At 41.9% G+C, this 22,703-nt stretch overlaps 1 protein-coding gene across 2 annotated transcripts in view; it reads left to right on the top strand.

The window, feature by feature from the left end:
* ACVR2B (activin A receptor type 2B) overlaps nt 1-4,753 on the top strand; it is a 177,597-nt gene extending 172,844 nt beyond the window's left edge. For both annotated transcript variants that reach the window (XM_073581540.1, XM_073581541.1), the window contains 3 exons: nt 1,194-1,332; nt 3,024-3,154; nt 3,967-4,753. In XM_073581540.1, the coding sequence (XP_073437641.1) occupies nt 1,194-1,332; nt 3,024-3,154; nt 3,967-4,161 (465 nt within the window). In that variant the 3' untranslated portion in view covers nt 4,162-4,753. The remainder of the gene's footprint in view (nt 1-1,193; nt 1,333-3,023; nt 3,155-3,966) is intronic.
* The last annotated feature ends 17,950 nt before the right edge of the window (nt 4,754-22,703 follow it).

Raw genomic sequence — 22,703 nt, 5'->3', positions numbered from 1 at the left:
CTTCAGAGGTGCCCGTGGAGGGCCGCTATGTGGCCCGGCGCCGCCCCCATTGCTCATTCAACTTATCGGCATCATAGACGTCGATACAGTTGAAAGCAGTGATGGAGGATAGAGCGTCAGACGCTCCCTCTCCCATCACTCCCCCTTCTCTTGTGACTCAGTGGGCAGTGGAGCCGATAAGACCGGAGCAGAGCCTGGAGCAGTGCGGGGAACAAGGAGATGGGGTGAGTATTGTGTGAGTGTTTGTATGCATTATTGTGTATGTGGTTGCAGGGACTGCAGTATACGGTGTGTGTGTGTGTCTGCATTATACTGTGTATTGGGGGAGCTGCACCACCTGCACTATACTGTGTGTTGGGGGGGAGCTGCGCTATACTGTGTGTTGGGGGGGAGCTGCGCTATACTGTGTGTTGGGGGGAGCTGCGCTATATTGTGTGTTGGGGGGGAGCTGCGCTATATTGTGTGTTGGGGGGAGCTGCGCTATATTGTGTGTTGGGGGAGCTGCAAGTTATTTAAATGTTTGAATAAATATAGTTGGCTAATGTTTAAGTTAAAATTTTATACTGCCCCCGAACACTATTATAAAATTCCAAATGACCCTTGGCAGAATAAAAGCTTTCCCACCCCTGCTCTAGATACCTTGCTACCTGCAGATTGGGCTGCATTTTCATGGTGGCAGGTTCCTTTTGGCTAAAAGCTGAGACCCTTAGATCAGGAACAGAACAGACATTAATGGGACATTTCATAACTTTCTCAAATACTTATGAAAACATTTTACAGCACATCCTGCATGAAATTACTGAACCCAATTTATTATATATTTTCGGAGTCGGTCCATTTTTTATAGACTCCGACGCCACCAAAATGGACACCCAGCTCCACAGCTTTGGGGTTGGAGCATTCCCGGGTTGCACTGGGCGTGACTTACTACTTTATTTTTTATACGGACACCAAGGTCGGTAAGCACGAGACACCCCTATTTCCATTAGATGGTTGACAGGTTCTGATGAAATTCGTGGATTCGACTAATGATTTTGATGACAAATGTTTATTTAGGATTTCCGGCTTATGGAATTGATTAGCAAAAGAGTAGGTTTTCGTGTTCTCTACACTATATAGATATTATGGTATATACCGTAAATCTGAAAGAATATTCTGTGATCTAATGCTGCGCATGCTGTTTATACATCTAGGTTGGCACCAGGCGGTACATGGCTCCGGAGGTGCTGGAGGGAGCAATTAACTTCCAACGAGATTCTTTCCTCAGGATAGACATGTATGCTATGGGACTGGTGCTCTGGGAAACTGTATCCAGGTGTACCGCTGCTGACGGTGAGTGTTTGGGGCCCTGTAGGGACAATGTGACCAGCGCAGCTTTCTAATAATTTTACATTGCAATCCTATCAGTGTAATTTATCTTCATGTTGGTTATGTCCACCAACACCAACGTGGAAAAATGTTCTTTTTAGTTTTTGGAAATATGGTGGGGGGGGGGAGTATTTAGTCCGCCACCAATTGTGCACATTCTCCCACTTAAAAAGATGAGAGAGGCCTGTAATTGACATCATAGGTAGACCACAACTATGAGAGTCAAAATGAGGAAACAAATCCAGAAAATCACCTTGTCTGATTTGGTTAAGATTTATTTTGCAAATTTTGGTGGAAAATAAGTGTTTGGTCACCTAAAAACATGCAAGATTTCTATATTGAACCAGTTCTATGTACTGGATTCTAAGGCACATTATCTGCAAAGGAAATGTGAACATTGTGCAAACCTAGTGAGGAAGCTGCTATCTCTGTTACATCTTAAAGGTACATACATAACAACTTTGGGGCATTACACTTAGGGTACCGTTACACCTAGCGACTCACCAGCGATCCCGACTAGCGATATGACGCGGTCAGGATCGCTGGTGCATCGCTAGGTGGTCGCTAGTGAGCTGCCACACAGGCAGATCTCACCAGCGACATCGCAGGGGATGGGGGTCGCTACTTACCTGTCAGACGCGGCGATCCTGCGTCCTCCCGCCCGGTTCCACGCGTCGCTCGTCGGCGCCACAGGAAGCACCGCAGGAAGTGACCGACGAGGAATGGTCCAGCAGCTTCTCGCGCAATCAGCGATAACCAGCGGGGGAGCCGGTCGGAGGTAAGTATCACATGCAGCGATATCGCTAGCAATATCGCTGCAACGTCACAAAATCGGTGACTTTACAGCGATATTGCTAGCGATATCGCAGTGTGTAACGGGGCTTAAGTTTGACTAGTCGTTCTGAGCTGACAGACCCTTTAACAACGGCCGGTGCAAACAGGCTGTTACACGTTCTCTGATTTTAGCTTGATTGCCAATTGGCAGCCATTTTAACAGTTTAATTTTTTCTTTTAAGTACACAAGAAGATAGGAAACTTTGTAGCATTTATTATGAGAGAACTCCGCTTTTTTTCTCCCCTAGAACTGATCTTTCATTCTCTAAGTTCTCAATTCACGAGTAAACTGTCTTTAGTGAATACAGGATTTCCCATTACGGAGATGGCAGTTGGTGCCCATAGAGTTCTGTGGAGTGCTGTAACTCTCATTTTAGAAGAACACACAGCAGAATGTCGCTTCGCCTCTAGCTCCTCCTCCTCCATAGAATTTTGAACACCCCCAACTGTCATCTCCGTAATGTGAGCATCTGTGATCATCGGACACAGATGTTACCACGGAATTAAGAGTGAATGATCAATCCAGGAGGAGAAGCAGATTTCTCCGATAGGCAGCTTTGTAATATAGTTTTATTTTCATGTATTGAGTAGTAAAATACAAATCCAAACGACGCTTACAATTTGACAGCCGCGGTTGACGCCTAATATTGGGCTGATTCTTCTTGTTCTGCAGAGATCACTCTTGAGTAGAGATCTCATTGTGAATACAGACAGAATTACAGTGAAAGGTCACCTCTATATGAGAATTGTACCATAGACCATAAGTGACCTACAACTTGCAGCCGATTTAGCTAATGTTTTATGTACTTCGATGCCTCCAGGGCCTGTCGATGAGTACATGTTGCCATTCGAAGAGGAGATTGGTCAGCATCCATCCTTAGAAGATCTGCAGGAAGTAGTCGTTCACAAAAAGTTGCGACCGGCATTCAAAGAACACTGGCTGAAACACCCAGTAAGTGTTTATTTACTGTTCTTAGAAAATTAATGTTCCAATTTCAGAGTTTTGGGGCTTTTTTCAGACAAGGAAAAAATGCCTATTGCTTGAGATTGACTAAGGCCGACCATACACATTAGATGTCTGTCGGCCGAACAATGACTCGGCCAACAGACACCTTGACCGACTCTCTCATACACAGAGGTGCTCATTTGGCCAAGCGATCCTTTGATTTCTAAGAGAAAGCTGCCAACTGACATGTCAGCCGGTGGCTCATCTCTGGCAGAACAATGTGTTTGGCATTTCAAAGTCGGACGTGTGCGATCAACATCTCTCCCAATCATCATTTGGCTGGTGCCTTCATACTCTTTAGACCATGGGTGGGCCGATTCATTGGGAACACCGTGCTTGGGCCGGCAGCTGTGTTTTGATGGCCACCGGCTTTTTTTAATGTATTCTTGCTCTGTAAGCACGCTCATGCATCATTCACCGCTGAACGATGAGGTGTGTGCAATGTTGTCCTGACACCGGTGCCAGCGTCAAGATTGCTTAGTGGGCGGAGATGGCGCACAACTTGTACAGCCCCCGAAGGATGATTTAAATTGCCAAAAGGCCCTTGGCAGAAAAAAAGCCAGGGTTCCCCACCTCTGCTTTACACAGTAATATTTTTAGAAAATCTTTTTACAACCGAGATGTTGTATATTTGTATGTTCTATTCTGTGGCTAAATATACAGCACTTACTGAAGTTTGCATGTCTGATGTGACAGAATTTGGAAATTTGTAATAACCACAAGTTTCTTACTCATTTAATCTTCTTTATCCTCATCAGGGTTTGGCACAGTTATGTGTCACCATTGAAGAGTGCTGGGACCACGATGCGGAAGCTCGGCTCTCCGCTGGATGTGTTGAGGAACGTATTTCTCAGATCCGCAAATTGGTGAACGGCACTACCTCGGACTACCTGGTTTCCATTGTTACATCTGTCACCAACGTGGACTTGCCGCCCAAAGAGTCCAGTATCTGAGTCATTTGTTACATTTGTCTTTCCAGACTCGTTTTAAAACACTGAAGAAAAAAATAACACAAAAAAATAATTTGTATATAAACTAAAAAAAAAAAGGAAAAAAACAAACATACGCATCCACAGACCCATGAATGCAGCTGCTATTTTACCTTGACTTTTTATTATCCTTTTTTTATTTTTAATATTTGGTTTCTTGTGGGGGGAGGAGTGGGTAGTTTGGATCAATTTTACCAGCACGTTGTTTTGTTGTATATTAAAAAAAAAAAACCACAGGAAAAAAAAACGAACATCTCAGCAAGCATTCAGGTGCCGACTTTTGAATGCAGAAAGGTGAAGGTACTTCAGAACCTCAACAAACTCCTTTTTAGAAACACTGTTGGTTTCTCCTAATGTGCGACCTCAGGCGGGGACCCACAGGAGATCCACCTAAAAAAAAAGAAGAAAAAAAAAATGCTGCAAACTTTGTAGTAAGCTGAAGACTGTTACATAAGATACACCTTCCACCAACAGGAATCCTTTTCAATAACCGTAATTACTTCTGGATATCTTGCTCCAAAAAACAAAAAAGTCTTGTGTCTTTTGCGGATCTTAACGGGTGTCTTTGTAACATGTAGAGAAACTAGAATCCGAATGTTCCCTCTCGTCGGAGAGCTGAGTATTGAGGAGGTAGGATGCGTGGGCTGGGCAGACTGTGGTGGCACTTTGCATCAATCGGCAAATGATTTAACGCTACAAAGCTACTTCTCAGGTAACTGTTTATTAAATGGGGAAGGATGCTGGTCAAGTGCAAAGCTTTGCTGTAGGAAATCCGTACCGAGAAAGGAAGGTCCTGCTCTTCACACAGTATAATAAGGTGTGATGGCGCCCTAGGTTACTTACGTTGGACAGTTGGAGATAGAGAAGTCAACCGTCTCTGTAGGTAACCAGATTATTTCATCTTCGCCAACAGGTCGTGGGACTAGTGGCCAACAGAAGCTTTAACAACATTCAGTCAACATGAGCTAAAATCCTTTTGGCCAACCTCTCCGATCCACCATGTTACTGATGCCTCATTCAGTTGCTCGTTTTTCTTTTCTGTTTCTCAAAAATAGACCGATTTTCATCAATGTCCTGGATCAAATTGTCATCATCCATATTTGATCAGTGTATCTGTTTTTTTTTCCATCAGTGAATTTTCTCAAATGCCAAAAAAATTGCAAAGCTTCTCCTCGTACGGGTGATTTTGTCCCATGAGTCGGATCAAAAATAAACACTTCTACCTGATTTTTTTATTTTTTTCGGTTGACCCACTGTCCACAAAAAATCACGGATAGAACACGTGCAAGAAAAACGGACATCTGAATGAGGCCTGAAAGGCTGCCTTTCTCTGTATCTCAAAGTGGAAAAAATAAACCTAGCTTGGTGCATATTCAGATCCCACTCGATTCGCCAGAAGTTTTGCCCAAATCAGAGAAGGTTTCTGATGCTGCTGATTCAAAACTTGGACACATTTCTTTTTGTCATCTGACAAACAAGCAATGTTTTATTTTTAAGGAAAAAAAAAAAAAAATTTTTTGTGGCTTCCAAGGTCAACCTTCTGGCGTGCTGGATGACACTGACCACTTTGCAGTGTGTTGATCCAACGCGTTCACTTACAATACAAGAAATAAAAATAAAATACAGTTAAAAAAAAAAATATGTCATGACCATAAACCACCTCAAACCGGAATTACCTCAGAATTTTCTACTTGTATAAGTTTATTATATATTTTTTAGTTGTGTTGTCTTGTAGTAAGTATATTTTAATGTAAAGTTGGCTTTTTTGACAAGGGAGTTTAAAAACAAACAAGGAAAACGAAAAAAAAAATCAAATTTTTTAGGAAGTGCTACCTTTTTTTTGAGTTTTCGTGGGGATTCATTTTTTTCCTTTGTCTTTTTTTTTTTTTTTTTTTATATATATATATATGAGGACTACTGTAAATAATTGTACACATTTGTAGAATATCGGTCTACGTTAGATAACTGGGTATGAATCACACGTTTGCTATGGCTGTCTCACACTTCTCTTTTCTAATAGAAAATATGCCTTTTCTGCATTTAACAAAAATGTCCTAGTCTGCTTCCTAACGGCATGGTGTTTAGTAAGCCGAGTTCTAACCTCTTTGTAGGTTTGGTTTTCCTGTATTTTTTTTTCCAGTGTATGTGTGACCAGATCAGGCCAAATTGATTCCAACCTACTGAATCCTTACAGCGTGCGCACCACACACTGCCGTCAGGATTCTCCGGAGTCGCTGCCTTCCAGCCACATTCCAACTAGATGTGCTCGGCCTTGTTCAATTCGCTTATTTAAAACAAGACTAGTCGGCACTTGACCACAAGTATGCAACCCGTTAACATGTCTGCCCACTCTCTGCAGCGACACTGGAGAATCCTGACCGTTTGTGGTGCAGTCCAATTTCCGAAGCCTGACAGAATGGAGAAGTTGAAGGATTTTTTTTTTTTTTCCTTCATCTTCTCCACATCCGAGAGAGTCGGATCACACACTTTGAGTCATTTGCATAACCGATCGGATGAGAGAATCTACATTGGCCCATAAAAGTTTTTTTTTTTTTTTTCAATTTGTAAATTCCTACTGATTTTTTCAAAAAGTAAAGTTGATTACTAGTGATGAACGAGTATACTCGTTGCTCGTTTTCCCGAGCATGCTCGGGTGATCTCCGAGTATTTTGGCGTGCTCTGAGATTTAGTTTTCGTTGTCTCATCTGCATGATTTGCGACTGCTAGACAGCCTGAATACATGTGTGGAATGCCTGCTTGTTAGGGAATCTCCACATGTATTCAGGCTGTCTAGCAGCCGCAAATCATGCAGATGAGACGAGAAAACTAAACCTCCGAGCACGCCAAAATAGTCGGAGGACACCCGAGCATGCTCGGGAAAACAAGCAACGAGTATACTGGTTCATCACTATTGATTACCCCTTTATGCTGATAATGGGTTAGTTGACTATATAACTTAACTCCCCGCTAAGATTACATTTAATGAAAAAAGCAAACTAATACACGTTTTAAAAATACAGGAAAACATTAAGCCAATTATTATTGTTTATGTGCCTTTTGCTTTATAGTCACAAAACTTTTTTTTACTAAATGCCTATCTTTAATTGGTCTCTTACTTTGAATACTCGTTGAAATATGTATATTGTATATATTTTTTTTTTGGTTGATGCGAGAGGCTTACTATCAGTTTCACAGAACTTTGCATCAGCCATTTTTCTTTTCCTCCCGACATTTAAAAAAGAAGAAAATCTCCGAAGCTTTAATGTATTTAGTCTAAGTGCCATATTTGATTTGATCGTCTTCAATAACTGTGGACGTCTCCTTAAGACCTTCTGATCCGCATAGAAGAATGTTGCTATAAAAAAGAAAAATTAAGCATTTTGGGGTTTTATAATATTCCAGATTGTTACTTTATAATTTTATTATGAACCGTGGTTGAAAGTAAATGTAAACAGAAAAAGAAAATATTCTATTTTGGGGCAGATCAGTAAATTTCTGGTCCATTGAGAATAACTTGGATGATGTAGCTGCTCGTTTTAAACTTTAAAGTGTAAATTCGCTATAATTTTACCGACATGAAATCTGCAGCGACTATTCATAACGAGAGTTCCTCTTTTAGAGCTGTTGGTGATATTTACAAATATCGATAATTTATTTTTTTTTTAAATGAATTTTGGTAGAGCCAAACTTTTGGAAACGTTAAAATTTTTTTGAAGGATGCAATATAAAAACCTACTAAAATGAAAACCAAATTGCCAGCTCTATATGATGCATCACCAACATATCTCGGTTAAAATGTGAACTGAAAATAACACGTGAAAAATATTTGGTTTTTTTTTATCATTATTTATGTAGCCAGCATCATAAACTCTACTAATTTACGTGTTACAAAATTGACATTGTTTTACATTTTATATAGGTTTTTCTAGAATTTAAGTAATGCATTGTCGCTTCTGTCATCCATTATAACACCGTAAAATGTGGCATGCGTGTACATTTCATCCTCTTTATTCCTCTCTTTGGAAAAATTTTGCTACATTCTTGTTTCAAAGTGTTACAGAAGAAAATTATTCTGAAACCAAAGGCCGGCAAAACTACTTAGAATTGAAAAAAAAAAAAAAAACAATTTCCATTACAGGAAATTAAGGGAGATGTACACTAAGTATTAGTGTGTATAATAATAATAATGTGTATAAATATAGACACAAACTAAGAATTTTCATAATATATTTTTATATTGTTATACAGAGCTATTAAAAAAAAAAAAAAACCCATGCATTTGGATTTCAATTCCGGTAGTCACAAATAGAGGGAGCCAAGGAGATTATGGCAAACTGTTTTATTATTGAGTTCAATGTATGCATAGTTTGCATTCAGCTCCTATGCGCCCTCTAGTGGTGCCTTTAGGCAGCCAAAATGTAATTTATTTTTAAATCCGATGAGTTTTTGTAGTACATTTTTACTAATGTGTTTTGCTCTCTCTCTCAAGCACAGCATTGCATTGCCATTTTAACTGCTTAGATCAAGCTACTTAAGTCCCTGCTTTGATCTGCATCTCCAAGAATCCATCTATAACCAGACTAAGGAACTTTCCCTGGCTGAACCACCATGCTCCCCTCTCCTATACTCGGACAGAGCAAGTTTCTTACCCAAAATCTAAATAAGGTCCAGATTGTTGCTGAGCAGCAGTTGAAAGCATGTTCTTAAAGAGCCTGTACTAGGCAGCTAAGCCAACACTGAGCAGCATGGTGTTTGACGGGAGGCAAAAGAAAATGACATTTAAAAACACTTTTAAAAATGTCAAAACTTTTCAGAAGCTAATAAATAATCAAATTAAAAGGTACTTTTTTTAATTATGCATGGGATTCAAAGCTCTGTATCCAAAACTTGGCTTTCCAGCTGAAGCCAATGCATAACCTTAAATGAATTCGCACACAACTATGTACCTAGTTCAGTTTGAACTTTCCATGTACAAGTAACCATAGGGTAGCGCCATTTTTTTTTTTTTGGGACAGATTTTTACCAGTCAATGGCTGTCATTTCAGCTTGGTAATGATGAGCCCTATATAAAGTAATCTACACTGGTGATGAGCTGATGGCCACTGGTCAGTCTTCCTGTAGCCTGTGGTAATCTTTTCTCTTCAGGGCAAGTATCATGCAGGCGGGCAGGTACAATGTAGCTTGTGCTGGCTCTTGAAATGAAAGGACTAATTTAAAGCGAATCTGTCAGCCGGTTTGTGCTGTGTAATCTAGCAGCAGTATTTGGTAGGTACAGAGACCCTGACTCCAGTAATGTATCGCTAAGGCTACTTTCAGACTTGCGTTAGGAGGCGCAGGGCCGCCGCTGAGCTTCGCCCCCTGCTGCGCCTCCTCTGGTCAGCTCCTCCTCTGGGCGCATGACACTGCATGCGACCAGCGTACCCTATATGTAGTGTTGGGTATGCTGGCCGTGCGCTGGCATGGTTTTGCCGGTGCATGCGCCCGTTTTTCGCTGCGACGACGTGCGCCAAGCGCACCATGTTGCATTTTTGTGCGTTTTGGCACAGCGCAAAAAGGGCGCATGCGCCGGCAAAACCATGCCAGCTCACAGTCAGCGTACCCAACGCTAAATATAGGGTACGCTGGTCGCATGCAGCGTCACTCGCCCAGAGGAGGAGCTGACCGGAGGAGGCGAGGCCAGGGGCGGAGTTTAGTGGCGGCGCTGCGCCTCCTAACGCAAGTGTGAAAGTAGACTAAGTTTACTAAGTGCAGCAGTTCTGGTGGTCAGTTTTGTCTGCAGATCTAGCAGACCATGTATAACCTGTCAACACCACAGCTCTGAGTATAATGTATAGTGACAGCTGAGCTGATAGGCGGTGGGGGCATGACTGGCCTAGATGGCATGAGGCCAGTTGTCCTCTAGTCATAAGTCTGCTGATAAAACACTGCATTGAAATGGCAAAACACAATCCAGTAAGTGACACATTCCTGGAATCAGGTTCTCTGCTTCTACATAATGGTGGTCTCGTTGCAAAAACTTGGTGACAGGTTCCCTTTAAAGGGAATCTGTCACCCCATTTTTCAAGTATCAGCTGCCGGCACCGCTATCAGGGGCTAATCTACAGCATTCTGTAATGCTGTAGATAAGCCCCCGATGTAACCTGAAAGAGAAGAAAAATGAGTTATATTATACTCGCCCAGGGGCGGTCCGATTTTGGTCCGATGGGTGTCACGGTTCGGTCCGGCACAAGTGACGTCCTCTTCTTTGCTGCCTGTTGTGGCTCCTGCGCAGGCGCACTGCTCTGCCCTGTTGAGGGCACAGCAGAGTCCTGCAGTGCGCAGGCGTCGGACCTCCCAGGAGGAGCAGGAGCCACGACAGGCAGCAAAGAAGGACGTCACCGTTAGATGAAGGGAGGCGCCGGACCGCAACACCCATTGGACCAGGACCGCCCCCCGGTGAGTATAATATAACTCATTTTTCTTATCTTTCAGGTTACATCAGGGGCTTATCTACAGCATTACAGAATTCTGTAGATAAGCCCCTGATGGTGGTGCCGGCACCTGATAGGCGAAAAATGGGGTGACAGATTCCCTTTAAAGCAAGCCCGGGCTGGCCCACAAGAGAAGGCGATGGAGAACGTGGGCTAGAGTAAGGAATGAGTTACTTAAATTGAAAAAAAAGAAAAAAACCTATAGACCTTTTGTCTGTCAACCTGTCTCTTATCAGGATCTCCTTGCTGTAGTGTAGATGTAAAGGTCTCTGCCCAACACTTATAGTACTTGGTGTACACTCAGATTCCCAGTATTTTTTGTCTGGAATATCAAAAATTAGGTAATTGAAAAATTAATTCAATATTTATGTTTCCATAAAATCTGTTTGTTTTTTTTTGTGCTTTTTTTTTTTTTTTTTTTTTTTTTTTTTTTTTTTTTTTTAAATCTGGCAGATTAGCAATAATTTAACCATACCAGCAATTTATTGTACGATTCGGATGCAATACGACTCTAGCTTTCTGTACGCGCCTTTGAAATTAGTCTTGTAGCAATCACCCAGCGATAGCGCTTTACTGTGACGATGTTTCTCTAAGGTTATTTTTTAACCTTTTTTTTTTTTCTCCAGCTATTTTTTTTTTTTCGTATCATTTTTCAAAGTTGATTGCGCATTCTGTACAACTCATGGATTAAGACAAGACCTCAAATCTTTTTATCATTTCCTCTGTGACGGAACACTTTTTACATGTTTTAAAAAGTTAAAAATATGTTTGTGCCTTTGTTTCACGAGGGAGGGAACAAAAACGTGTGTGCAAAGCTTCTGGATGGGTTTAATTTCCCTGCAGGATATTTCATTTTTTCTTCTTGATCTGACTCGCTTACAATCCAGTGACCGATGTAAAACCAATTACCTCAACGCTCATGTGTAACCGTGTCGCTATTTCGGGGTTCTGCCATATGACGCCCAGAACCCTTTTTTTTATCTTTGTGTGGAATTCTCAAATTCTGTATTAAAAATATATTGCAAAATAGGGAAATTTATATATTTTTTCTTTTCCCGGCATAGGCTTAAGCCGCCAGCTTGTATTGTGTTGGAAGCATTAACTGAAAGTTCCCTGTCGCCATAAATACATAAATATATGCCGATTTTAATATTTCAATAGTTTCATTGATAGTAATGGTGTATTTATATTTATTATTGGCAGGGCCCTAAAACTTAAAATTAATGTTACCTACACGGGGGCGTAAAGTCATTTTTTTTTTTTTTTTCATTTGTTAATCTATGCAACAAATTTCAAACCGATTTTGTTAGTCACGCGAAAGTTTACCGCCATGTTCACACGCAGCGTTTTTGATGCATCAAATGAACTTTATTAAACATGTACTGTAGACAGATCACACAGGTAATCCGCAGACCAAAAAACACTGCGGAATCCGCATTCTGAAAGCAGGTTTTGGCTGCAGAAAAAAATGCTGCATGTGAACATGGCCGAATAGCGGCGCACAGGACTAGATTCAGCATTTCAAGTCACATTTAAAAAATTTTGAAGCCTTTTTGTTTTTATAAAAAGAAACTGGATATAGAGAAATTACTGTAATGCTTTAAAATGTGCCAATAATTCAGGGATAAGAAGATTTTGCTTTGGACTTTTTTTTTAAATCATTTAAAAAAAATAGTGCATCGATCTTTGCATTATTTTGTTAATTCCTTCTGGAAATGTATGACTAAATTGACAACAGGGTGTTGCTATTCCACTTGTGAAAGGGGGTGTGTCTAATACTTTGGTGCTGTCCAATCTGTGCTGGTCACGCCCTAGAGGATTGGTAACATTCAGAGATTAATATATTTATCCCTTTCTAGGTGAAATAGTGTGTGTGTGTGTGTATAATGAAGCACACATGTCATGTACGCTGATGGGTCCTCATTTAAAGGGAATCTGGCACCGGATGTTGGAGGCCTATGTAAATGGCCTGGGTCCGGTCCGATGGGCGGTGTTTGTTCTTTTCTCCACCCCATCCGTGGCCAACGTCCATGCGCCGGTGCACTATGTCCCGGAACACAGCGAAATAGGGACATAGTGCACCAGCGCATGCGCAGAAATGATTTTCGGCTTTGCCCGCAGTTGGGCAAAGCACACTGTGAGTGTGCGAGGCAAGATTGCTTTGCGCATGCACAAAATATGGAGAACTACTCTAATTCCGGAAAATATGGACGGCGGCCACAGATGGGGTAGAGAAAAGAAGAAGAAACACCGACCGGACACAGGGCATTTACATAGCCCACAAATTTCCGGTGACAGATTCCCTTTAAGGAACCCGCTGTCTAGTGCCTGGAGGGGCTGTGCTTGACTAGGATTTTCTCTGCGGTGCGCCTTAAGGGTGTGTGCACGCACTGCGGATTCTGCTGCGGTTTGCCATCTCCTCCATTGAGGAGATGCAAAACCGCAGAGCAATCCGCAGGTAAAACCGCAGAGCAATCCGCAGTTAAAACCGCAGGTATTTTGACCTGCAGATTTTACAAAATCCGCGCAGATGAATGCGCACCTAATCCGCAGCGTGTGCACACAGCCTTAATCTCAGGTTCTTGCCACCTTTCCAGGCCCTACAATGGACTTAGCACATTATTTCCTTGAGGATTACTCCAGTTTGATTAGTTTTATTTTATATTTGCTGAAGATATTTGCAAGAAAACCTTGTGAGCCATTTGAGAGAGGTTTTGCGATTTCATACTTTTTTGCAAAGGCTTTATTATGTAGCCAGTAATCCAAGTACAATACTTTGGATTATTTATGAAAATGCTGACTATTGTCCTGTGCAGAATGCATTAATTCTAAAAAAAAAGCCAAACAATCTAGTCTTTTGAAGTGCAGTAATTTATCAGGTTATTTCCACACAGGTCCTCGATTCTTTTGTCATTTCATGCCGGTATGTAAGGTGCCAGGATACTCTGTCAGGAGTCAGAGCCCTTCACTCACTCAGTTTTTCTTTTTTTTTTCTTTTACGTGGGGAATAGCTGAGGGGACTGAAAGGTGCATTTTATTTTTCAGTGAAAATGAACTTTTTATTAAATATTTCTGTAAGTCTGATTTTTAAAGAAGAGTTGGATTTGTCAGTGTTTGAGTACGTGTCAAACGTTCGTGTACATAGTGGTCCGAGGATTCTTTTGTTGAAGGATCTGGTCCAAGGGTATTGTAAAGTCTCCTGTCCTGGAGAAACATTGTAAGATGCAAGGAATCTCCTTGAAGTATAAACCGACATTAAAAAAGAAAAAAAAAAAAAAATATTGTTCGTAATCACTAGTGTCTTAATTTTCACTACTGGTTAACCCTCATAAGGCCATTTTCAAAGGCAAATTAAGGCTTCATTACATGTTTGTAAAAGAAAGTCTCATTTCTGTACATATTTAATAGCCAAAAGGACACCGTCTGGGAGCGCAGTTATATTTTATATTTGATTTTTTTTTTTTAATCCGCAGACTGAAGTGTGAATTTTTATCACACAAATTTCTCAATCAAGACAAAGACCATTGAATCTCCTCCGTCTTCTGTATATGAGATATCCCTCATGTATCTTGTGTATTTGTTCAATTTCATGGACAGCTATTATAAGATAGGAATACTAGTATTTTCATTACTTTTTTTTTTTTTTTTTTTCTCTTGAATTCTTTCATTTCAGCTGCCTACTTCTCGGCACGTATAACAAATGTATTTTTTTTTTTTTCCGTTTTTTTTCAGAAACTTGATTTTCCTAATCTCAAAATTGTAAGACTCTTTATTTAATGGGAAAGGGTTTGAGGGCGATATTTGTGAATGTAATATTTAGCATTAATTTAAACATGACTCTCTTACATTTATGCTGGCTTCTGGAAAATTCTCAATCCCATCTACTTGTATTCTGTTTTGTTTTTTTTATATAAATATTGATTTGAGAATTGTACTTAACAAAGTTATTTGCAGGAAAAAAAAACTGTTAACCCTTTGCTTTGGTATCTGTACCGGTGGGCTGACTTTTTATGATGATGAGTTAAGAAAAAATGTATTTTTTTTTTTTTTTTTTTTTTCAGCCCTTCGTCCCAAATTGCAAAATCTAATTTGGAAAAAATGAGAGGTGAAATCATGTGTTCTGTTTCACTCTTGTAGCTATGATGATATGTAGCAGTGTTAGCTTTTACTACTGATTTTAACAATCGTTACGCTAAAATACTGTATTCTGTGTAAGAATATATATAAATATACACCTATATATATACAGTGGAGCCTGTTGCTGTAACCCATTTTGAAGCTGATGGAACCTATCTGGATATGTTTATACCAAGGAAATGCGTATAAATGGATATGTCCATATCTCAAACACATTTCATTGCAGTTCAAGAATTACTGTGTTTTTTCGAGAGAACAATGTATCATAGTTAATACATTTGCTGTGAAGCTTTGTCCCTTTTTTTTACTGTAGTAAGGTTTAAGAAGGAAAAGTATTGAGTTTGAGATTAGATTATGGATTTCAGGTTTGACTGCTTAAATTATTTGCACTGGGTGCCAGAAAACCTTGTCATGAATGTAGTATATACCCTGTGTGAAGCAGCCACACCATAAACAATAGGAGGACGTTTTAGAAAGGACTTTTATCATTTTTTTTTTTTGTATATGAAAATGAACAATAAATAATTACAGGTAAATATTGAACCAGTCTTTGCCTTTTTTTTATTATTTTTAATTGTAATTGAGAAACTTTGTAGTCCTCATTCCTTTTTAGGTGTTGCCTAGTGGCTAGTTACTTGAGTTTGCCGAGGGTGCTCTGGTATGCACCGAGTATCGCGGGTACTCGAGTGAGATGTTCGCATCCCCGCAACTGTTAGCCACAAAATATACCAGAATTACTTGTTTGTGATGCAATCCCCACATGTTTTGTGGCTGTCTAAGGCTAGTTTCACACTAGCGCTTATTCGACGCAGCGCACGGCGCCACTAAGCCCCGCCCCCTGCCGGCTCCCTGCCCGCCCCATCCGGTCATCGCCGCCTACTATCGCACATGGACGCTTGGGATCAGCGCACCCTATCTTAAGCATAGGGTGCGCAGATCGTGCGCTAGTAGGATTTTGGCGTGCGCGCCAAAATGCAACATGCGTTCGGGGCGCACCTTCAAAAGTGCGCAGCGCACGCCAAAATCCTACTAGCGCACGGCCAGCGCACGATCTGCGCACCCTATGCTAAAGATAGGGTGCGCAGATCGCAAGCGTCCATGTGCGATAGTAGGCGGCGATGACCGGATGGGGCGGGGCTTGGCGGCGCCGTGCGCTGCGTCGAATAAACGCTAGTGTGAAACTAGCCTGACAGATGCGAAACATTCTGCCATGAGGACGTGAACATCTCACTTGAGCATCCGCGATACTCGGTGCATACGCGAGCACGTCGGCAAACCCTAGTAACAAGCACTTGCGCTCATCACTAGTGTTGCTGCCTTTAGGTGTTTCAAGATCCATAAATGCAAGGTGACCATAGGGCAGGAGTTGGATTTTGATTTGGAATCAAAATGTAAATAAAACATGGTGTCATGAACCGTCCCTTCCGCCTCCACCAATTTGTCACGGATATCTCTCGCTCTCCCTTGTCCACTCGCCTATTGCAATAGGATGACAATGAGCTAAGCGCACCCCACAGCCCGTTCTCACATCCACTCCACACTATCTCCACTTGCCTTTTTCATAGGCCAGCAAGACTCCCGTACTGGGTCATACTCTTCTTGCGCACTGGCATATAAAGGGTAACAGCACAACCAATCTATTGTCACCCCAATCAGAGTTTGTTGGTATGTTTAGAACTACAGGGAACAAATATTACATTTTAGATTTAATATACATAAAGAAGTAGTACTTAAAAAAGAAAAAAGATGAAATACAAAGACGCACACAGACAAAAACAATATAAAATGAAGGGTATAAAATAATAAGTGTTACAAATTGGATCGGTGACCGCGTATGATGGAGGACAGATCTGCACTACTTGTTGCTTCTCCTAGAGTCTGATACTAATATTTCTTAGATGACAGGTTTATAAAGGGTCTCCCCAGACCCCTCACTCCTCCAGCTGAGGTAAGAGGAGGATGGCTGATTATATTCGATTCTAAGCAAGTTTTAGGCCATATTTCTGCTGTCTGCCATATTTTCCCACAGGGACCTACTAGCGAAGCAACATCCTTCAGAACATCCTTCAAGCTTTCCAGCGGTGTAGCTAGGGGGTTAAGTTGGGGGGGGCACAAAACATCTGGGTGGACCCCTAACCGGAAATCCTGATTACAAATATGGTGCAGCCTAATTATCGGTATATGGGAACCTCAGCAGATGATAATGCTGTTACTGAAAATAACTCGCTATACAAAAACCAGCACTGATATCTCTGTCATATGGTGACCATATAATGGTAGAACATATGAGATCACAGTACAGTTATAGATGGTGATTTACAAATGACGGTTTTTTTGATCTAGTCGTTCACTTTTCCATCTGACCCAGACTGACCTGAAAACCCATAAATAACTCATCTGCAGAGATTAAAATATTCACATCTGACTTCTCACATATCAGGCACCGTCCCCAACCTGTACTAGCTCCTCATGCTGATATCCCAACGTTGAGCTGCTGCTCCTATTACTGCCCCTACTGTTAACCCAACAGTGATCGGCAGTACATAATAATGTCCTCCATTGTGCCCCCACATATTGCCTGCTGCTGTGCCTGCCCCTTACAAAGAGCTCAGAGCATGATGTAGCAGGTTTGTCAGTGCAGCGCTGATAGGTTATAAGGCTTTAGGTACTGTCACACTAAGCGATGCACCAGCGATCCCGACAACGATAAGACGCGGTCAGGATCACTGGTACATCGCTAAGTGGTCGCTAGTGAGCTGCCACACAGGCAGATCTCTCCAGCGACATCGCAGTGGTCGGCGGTCGCTACTTACCTGTCAGACGAGGCGATTAAGACGTCCTCCCGCGTCCACTCGTCGCCACAGCAGGAAGCCAACGACGAGAAACGGCCCAGGCCGATCTCGCGCGATCAGCAATAACCAGCGGGGGAGCGGTCGGAGGTAAGTATCACACATTGCGATATCGCTAGCAATATCGCTGCTGCGTCACAGAACTAGTGACGGTATAGTGATATTGCTAGCGATATCGCTTAGTGTGACAGGCCGTTTAGGAAAGCTCCTGCATTCCTATGCTTTAAAAGCGATTCGGCAAAAAAAGTGAAAGACCCCATAATGGGATAAAGTAAAAATGAAAAATTGTAAAAGTATTAAGATATAGATGGTAACCCCAAAGAAAGTGCTAGGGGTAGAGCACCGAATAAAAGTCCCCACTCATGGCTTCCATGTTACGGGTAGCATAAAGGCTCTGGAAAAGCACTATGGCTTCCCCCAAAACAAATTCAGCAAACTCTGCGCTCCCAAATTCAAATGCCCCCCTCCCTTCCGAGCTCCAGTGTGTCTAAATCGCAGTGAGGGTCCACATGTTTGGCATTCCTGTAGCAATGACAGCCCACCTAACTTATGGGTGTATGTCTGCAGAAGCACGGGCTGGGCATAACATACTGGTCACTACACTGACAGTTTGCAATTTTCACTCCAACATCCATTGCTGAAAATCGTCACTACGCCTGTAGATAAATTCCCAAAGGGGTATAATTTCCAACATTGAGGGGGATTCTACTATTCTAGCACTTAGGTGCTCTGTTTATGATGTCTGCATACTCTTCCAGGAAAATTTGCTCTCCAGGAGGGAACTGGCACTCCATCTCTCATGACTCTCGCCGTGTGGCTAAGTAGTACTGAACAGCCTCGTGGGGTATTTCTATGTTCAGCAGAAATTGTGAGAAATTTTGGTGCCATTTTTATCCATTTCCCAGTGTGAAAATGGAAAATCTGGGGCTAAAATAAAATTTGGGTGGTAAAAATATAATTTTTTTTTGTTCAATGCCCAATGGTATAAAATTCTGTGACCCACCTGAGGTGTCAATATGCTCACTGCACCCCTAGATTAATTCTTTGACAGGCGTAGTTTGTAAAATGGGGTCTCTTATGGAGGGGTTCTGCCAATGTGACATAGTATCCTCAAACCAGTCCAGCAAAAGCTGAACTCCAATATGGTGCTTCTTCGCTTCTAATTTTTGCACTGTGCCTCAAAAGTAGTTTTCAATGTACACTGGAGAAATTGTACAGCAAGTTTTAGGGTCCATTTTCTCCTGCTATCCTTGTGAAAATGAAAAATTGGGGCTAAAACCAACATTTTTGTGGGAAAATTGTGTGTATATATTCATTTTTATAGATCCACGTTGTTAAATTCTGTGAATCACCTGTGTGTTTAAAGGAAACCTGTCACTCCCCCAAGGGCGTTTTTCAGTTAGAGCCACCTTCAGCAGCACTAAGGCTGCATTCTGTGAAGGTGGCTCTTCTTTTTCTGACCCCCCAGTAACGCTGAAATATCAACTTTTATAACTAGCTGCTCATACCTGTAATGTGTCCCATAGGTATGTTGTGTCCCCCCTGTATCCGCCACCTACCATCCATCATGCCTGTCCGGTGCCTCGGCGCTACCCACCATCTGTCCATCATGATGCCCCTGTGCGTCGCTGCCTCCTGTTTTGAATGGCGGCGCCTGCGCTGTGACAAGTGTTCTCGGGCATGCGCAGTGCGCGCTGCCCAAGAACCGACATCAGGCTATTGCGCCTGCGCATTGTGAAGGCCCCAGCCCCACAGTGTGAATACATCATATCACACTGCGGGGCGGGATCTGGGGCCTCCGCAACATGCAGGCGCAATAGCCTGATGTCGGTTCTTGGGCAGCGCGCACTGCGCATGCCAGAGAACTCTTGTCACAGCGCAGGCGCCGCCATTAAAAACAGGAGGAGGCAGCGACGCATGGGGCATCATGATGGACAGATGGTGGGAGGCGCCGAGGCACCGGACAGGCATGATAGACGAAAGGTAGGCAGCTGATACAGGGGGACACAACATACCTATGGGACACATTACAGGTGTGAGGAGCTAGTTATAAAAGTTGATAATTCAGCGTTACTGGGGGTCAGAAAAAGAGCCACCTTCACAGAATGCAGCCTTAGTGCTGCTGAAGGTGGCTCTTTAACTGAAAAATGCCCTGGGGGGGTGACATGTTTCCTTTTAAGGGGCTCACCACACATCTAAATAATAAATTTCTTGAGGGGTCTAGGTTCCAAAAAAGGGTGACTTTGTGGGTGTTTTCTACTGTGTAGGCACATCAGGGGCTCTCCAAATGCAAAATGACACCCGCAGACTAATCCATGAAAGTCAGCGTTCCAAAATGTCACTCCTTCCTTTCTGACCCCTGCCATGCTCCCAAACAATAGTTACAATTGGGTAAAAATTAAGTTTAAAATTTTTTTCTAATTAATGAAAATTAAAGAGTAACTGTCATTTTAATTTTTATTCCATTAATGAATAGTACATGTGAAAATAAGAAACTTTGTCATACATCTTATCAGAAAAAATTAGCTTCATTCTCTTCCAGAACTGATCAGTCATTATTAAAATTCTCTATTCAGTAAAGAAATAGTTACATTACTGAGATAGGAGACGACGGCTGTTACTGATGAGATTCTGTATAGATAAGAGGATGGAGGAGGAGCTCTGCCTTTAGCTCCTCCCATCTACATAGGAGATGGTGGCTGTTACTGATAAGATTCTATCTCAGTAATGGGAAAGTCTGTCTTCACTGCTCTTTAACCCCTTAATGACCCAGAGGTATTTTTGGTTTTGCATTTTCATTTTTTGCTCCCCTTCTTCCCAGAGCCATATTTTTATTTGGCCATGTGAGAGCTTGTTTTTTGCGGAACGAGTTGTACTTTTGAACGACACCATTAGTTTTACCATGACGTGTACTCAAAATCGGGAAAAAAAATCAAAGTGCGGTGAACTTGCAAAAATAGTGCAATCCCTCAATTTTGGGGGGATTTTTTCTTTTCACCATGTTCACTAAATGCTAAAACTGACCTGATATAATTTTCCAGGTCATAGAGTTCATAGACATCAAACAGATGGGGCAGGATGGAGACACATGTTCCATGTGGCTCCATCCTGCCGCCCAAGCATTTTGCGGCTTGCCGCTTTCAATAAAAATAATTAAGAAACATTTTCTCCTTACCTGGCCACAGTCCAGCGCCGATGTCCACCCCAGGAATTTCAAATGCGGACTCTCCGGCCAATGACAATACCCTCATACGCCGGCGACGAGCACACTAGCGTCAGCTGTCAGTCTCCTATTGGCTAGCGGCTTTTTAACTATTGCTGTGTGGGCCCACACGGCAATAGGGTTTAACTGAACCTGAGTCTCGGATGCAGGTTGAGTTACTGCACCAGCAGAATTCTGCCGCTGGGGCCCCGTGAGCTGAAGAGAGGGGGCCCGATACTGCGGGCCCCATACGTCAGTCAAGCAGTAATGCCCTAATGGCGGCCCTGCACCATGGTGTCATGCTGAATGTAGGCATGATGCGAGTGTCCAACCGGATATTCAGCAGAGACAATGAGCTGCGCATGTCAAAAATCACAGCTGGCATCAAGCCCTGAGGTTAGTAATGGAGAGGTGTATATCAGACACCTCCATTACTAACAAGGTTATGGAAAAAAATACACACAGAAAAATAAATTTTATTGAAAAAACACTCTCCGACACTTTTCCTGGTTCACCAATTTCTTATTGAAAAAAAAAAAGCCACACCGGTCCGCTGTCCTCAAGGGAATCTGCCACAGTCCACCAAATCTGCCGTAGTCCACTAATGGAAAAACACAAACAGAAAAAAAAAACAACACAATGTCACTTGTTCACCAATTTATTTAAAAAATTGTTCCCCATGCAGCCCTGAGGTTGTCCAGCATTCCCCCCAATCCGGTGACTGTGAATGTGAATAGCAGTGAGTAACATTACTGCTAGTGATGAGCAAACGTGGTCAGATAAGGTGTTATCCGAGCATGCTTGGGTACTAACCTAGTGACTTCTGCGTGCTCAAATACTATGTTCTAGTTTTCGCGCCTGCAGGTCTTGCGACTGTTCGACAGCCACAACACATGCAGAGATTACCTGTTAGGGTTCTGTCCGGGTCTGTGCAGTAAATGGAACGAGGGACAGCTAGTGTGAGGGAAGCCCATAGAGCATTACTTGACTTTGTTAGTTGGACTTGTGGCCTAGCAGGAAATACCAGTGATCCCCCCACACTAGGGCAATCAGGAAAGCGCCAGAATTGGCGTATCTAATGTGATGAGCCAATCGTGGGGCAGCTGCGGGTTGGTATTTTTAGGCTGGGAAGGGCCAAATAACCATGGATCTTCCCAGCCTGATAATAGCAGCCTACAGCTGTCTGCTTTACCTTTCCTGCTTATCAAACAGAGGAAGGACCCACATATTTCTTGTAAATTATTTATTTATTATCTTAACCCCTTTACCCCCAAGGGTGGTTTACATGTTAATGACCAGGCCAATTTTTACAATTCTGACCACTGTCCCTTTGTGATGTAATAACTTTGGAACGCTTCCATGGATCCTGGTGATTCTGACATTTTTTTCATGAATTATTGTAACTCATGATCGTTGTAAAATTTCTTTGATATCACTTGCGTTTATTTGTAGAAAAAAAACAGAAATTTGGCAAAAAATTTGAAAATGTCGCAATTTTCCAAATTTGAATTTTCATGCCCTTAAATAACAGAGATATGTCACATAAAATACTTAATAAGTAACAGTTCCCACATGTTTACTTTTCATCAGCACAATTTTGGAACCCAAATTTTTTTTGTTAGGAAGTTATAAGGGTTAAAAGTTGACCAGCGATTTCTCATTTTTACAACACCATTTTTTTAAGGACCACATCATATTTGAAGTCACTTTAAGGGGTCTATATGATAGGAAATACCCAACAGTGACACCATTCTAAAAACTGCACCCCTGAAGGTGCCCAAAACCACATTCAAGAAGTTTATTAACCCTTCAGGTGCTTGACAGGATTTTTTGGAATGTTTAACAAAA

This window comes from Dendrobates tinctorius, unplaced genomic scaffold (assembly GCF_039654945.1).
Source record: "Dendrobates tinctorius isolate UK_male_01 unplaced genomic scaffold, ASM3965494v1 ptg000070l, whole genome shotgun sequence".
Taxonomy (NCBI): Eukaryota; Metazoa; Chordata; class Amphibia; order Anura; family Dendrobatidae; genus Dendrobates; species Dendrobates tinctorius.
This window is presented reverse-complemented; position numbering and strand designations above follow the sequence as displayed.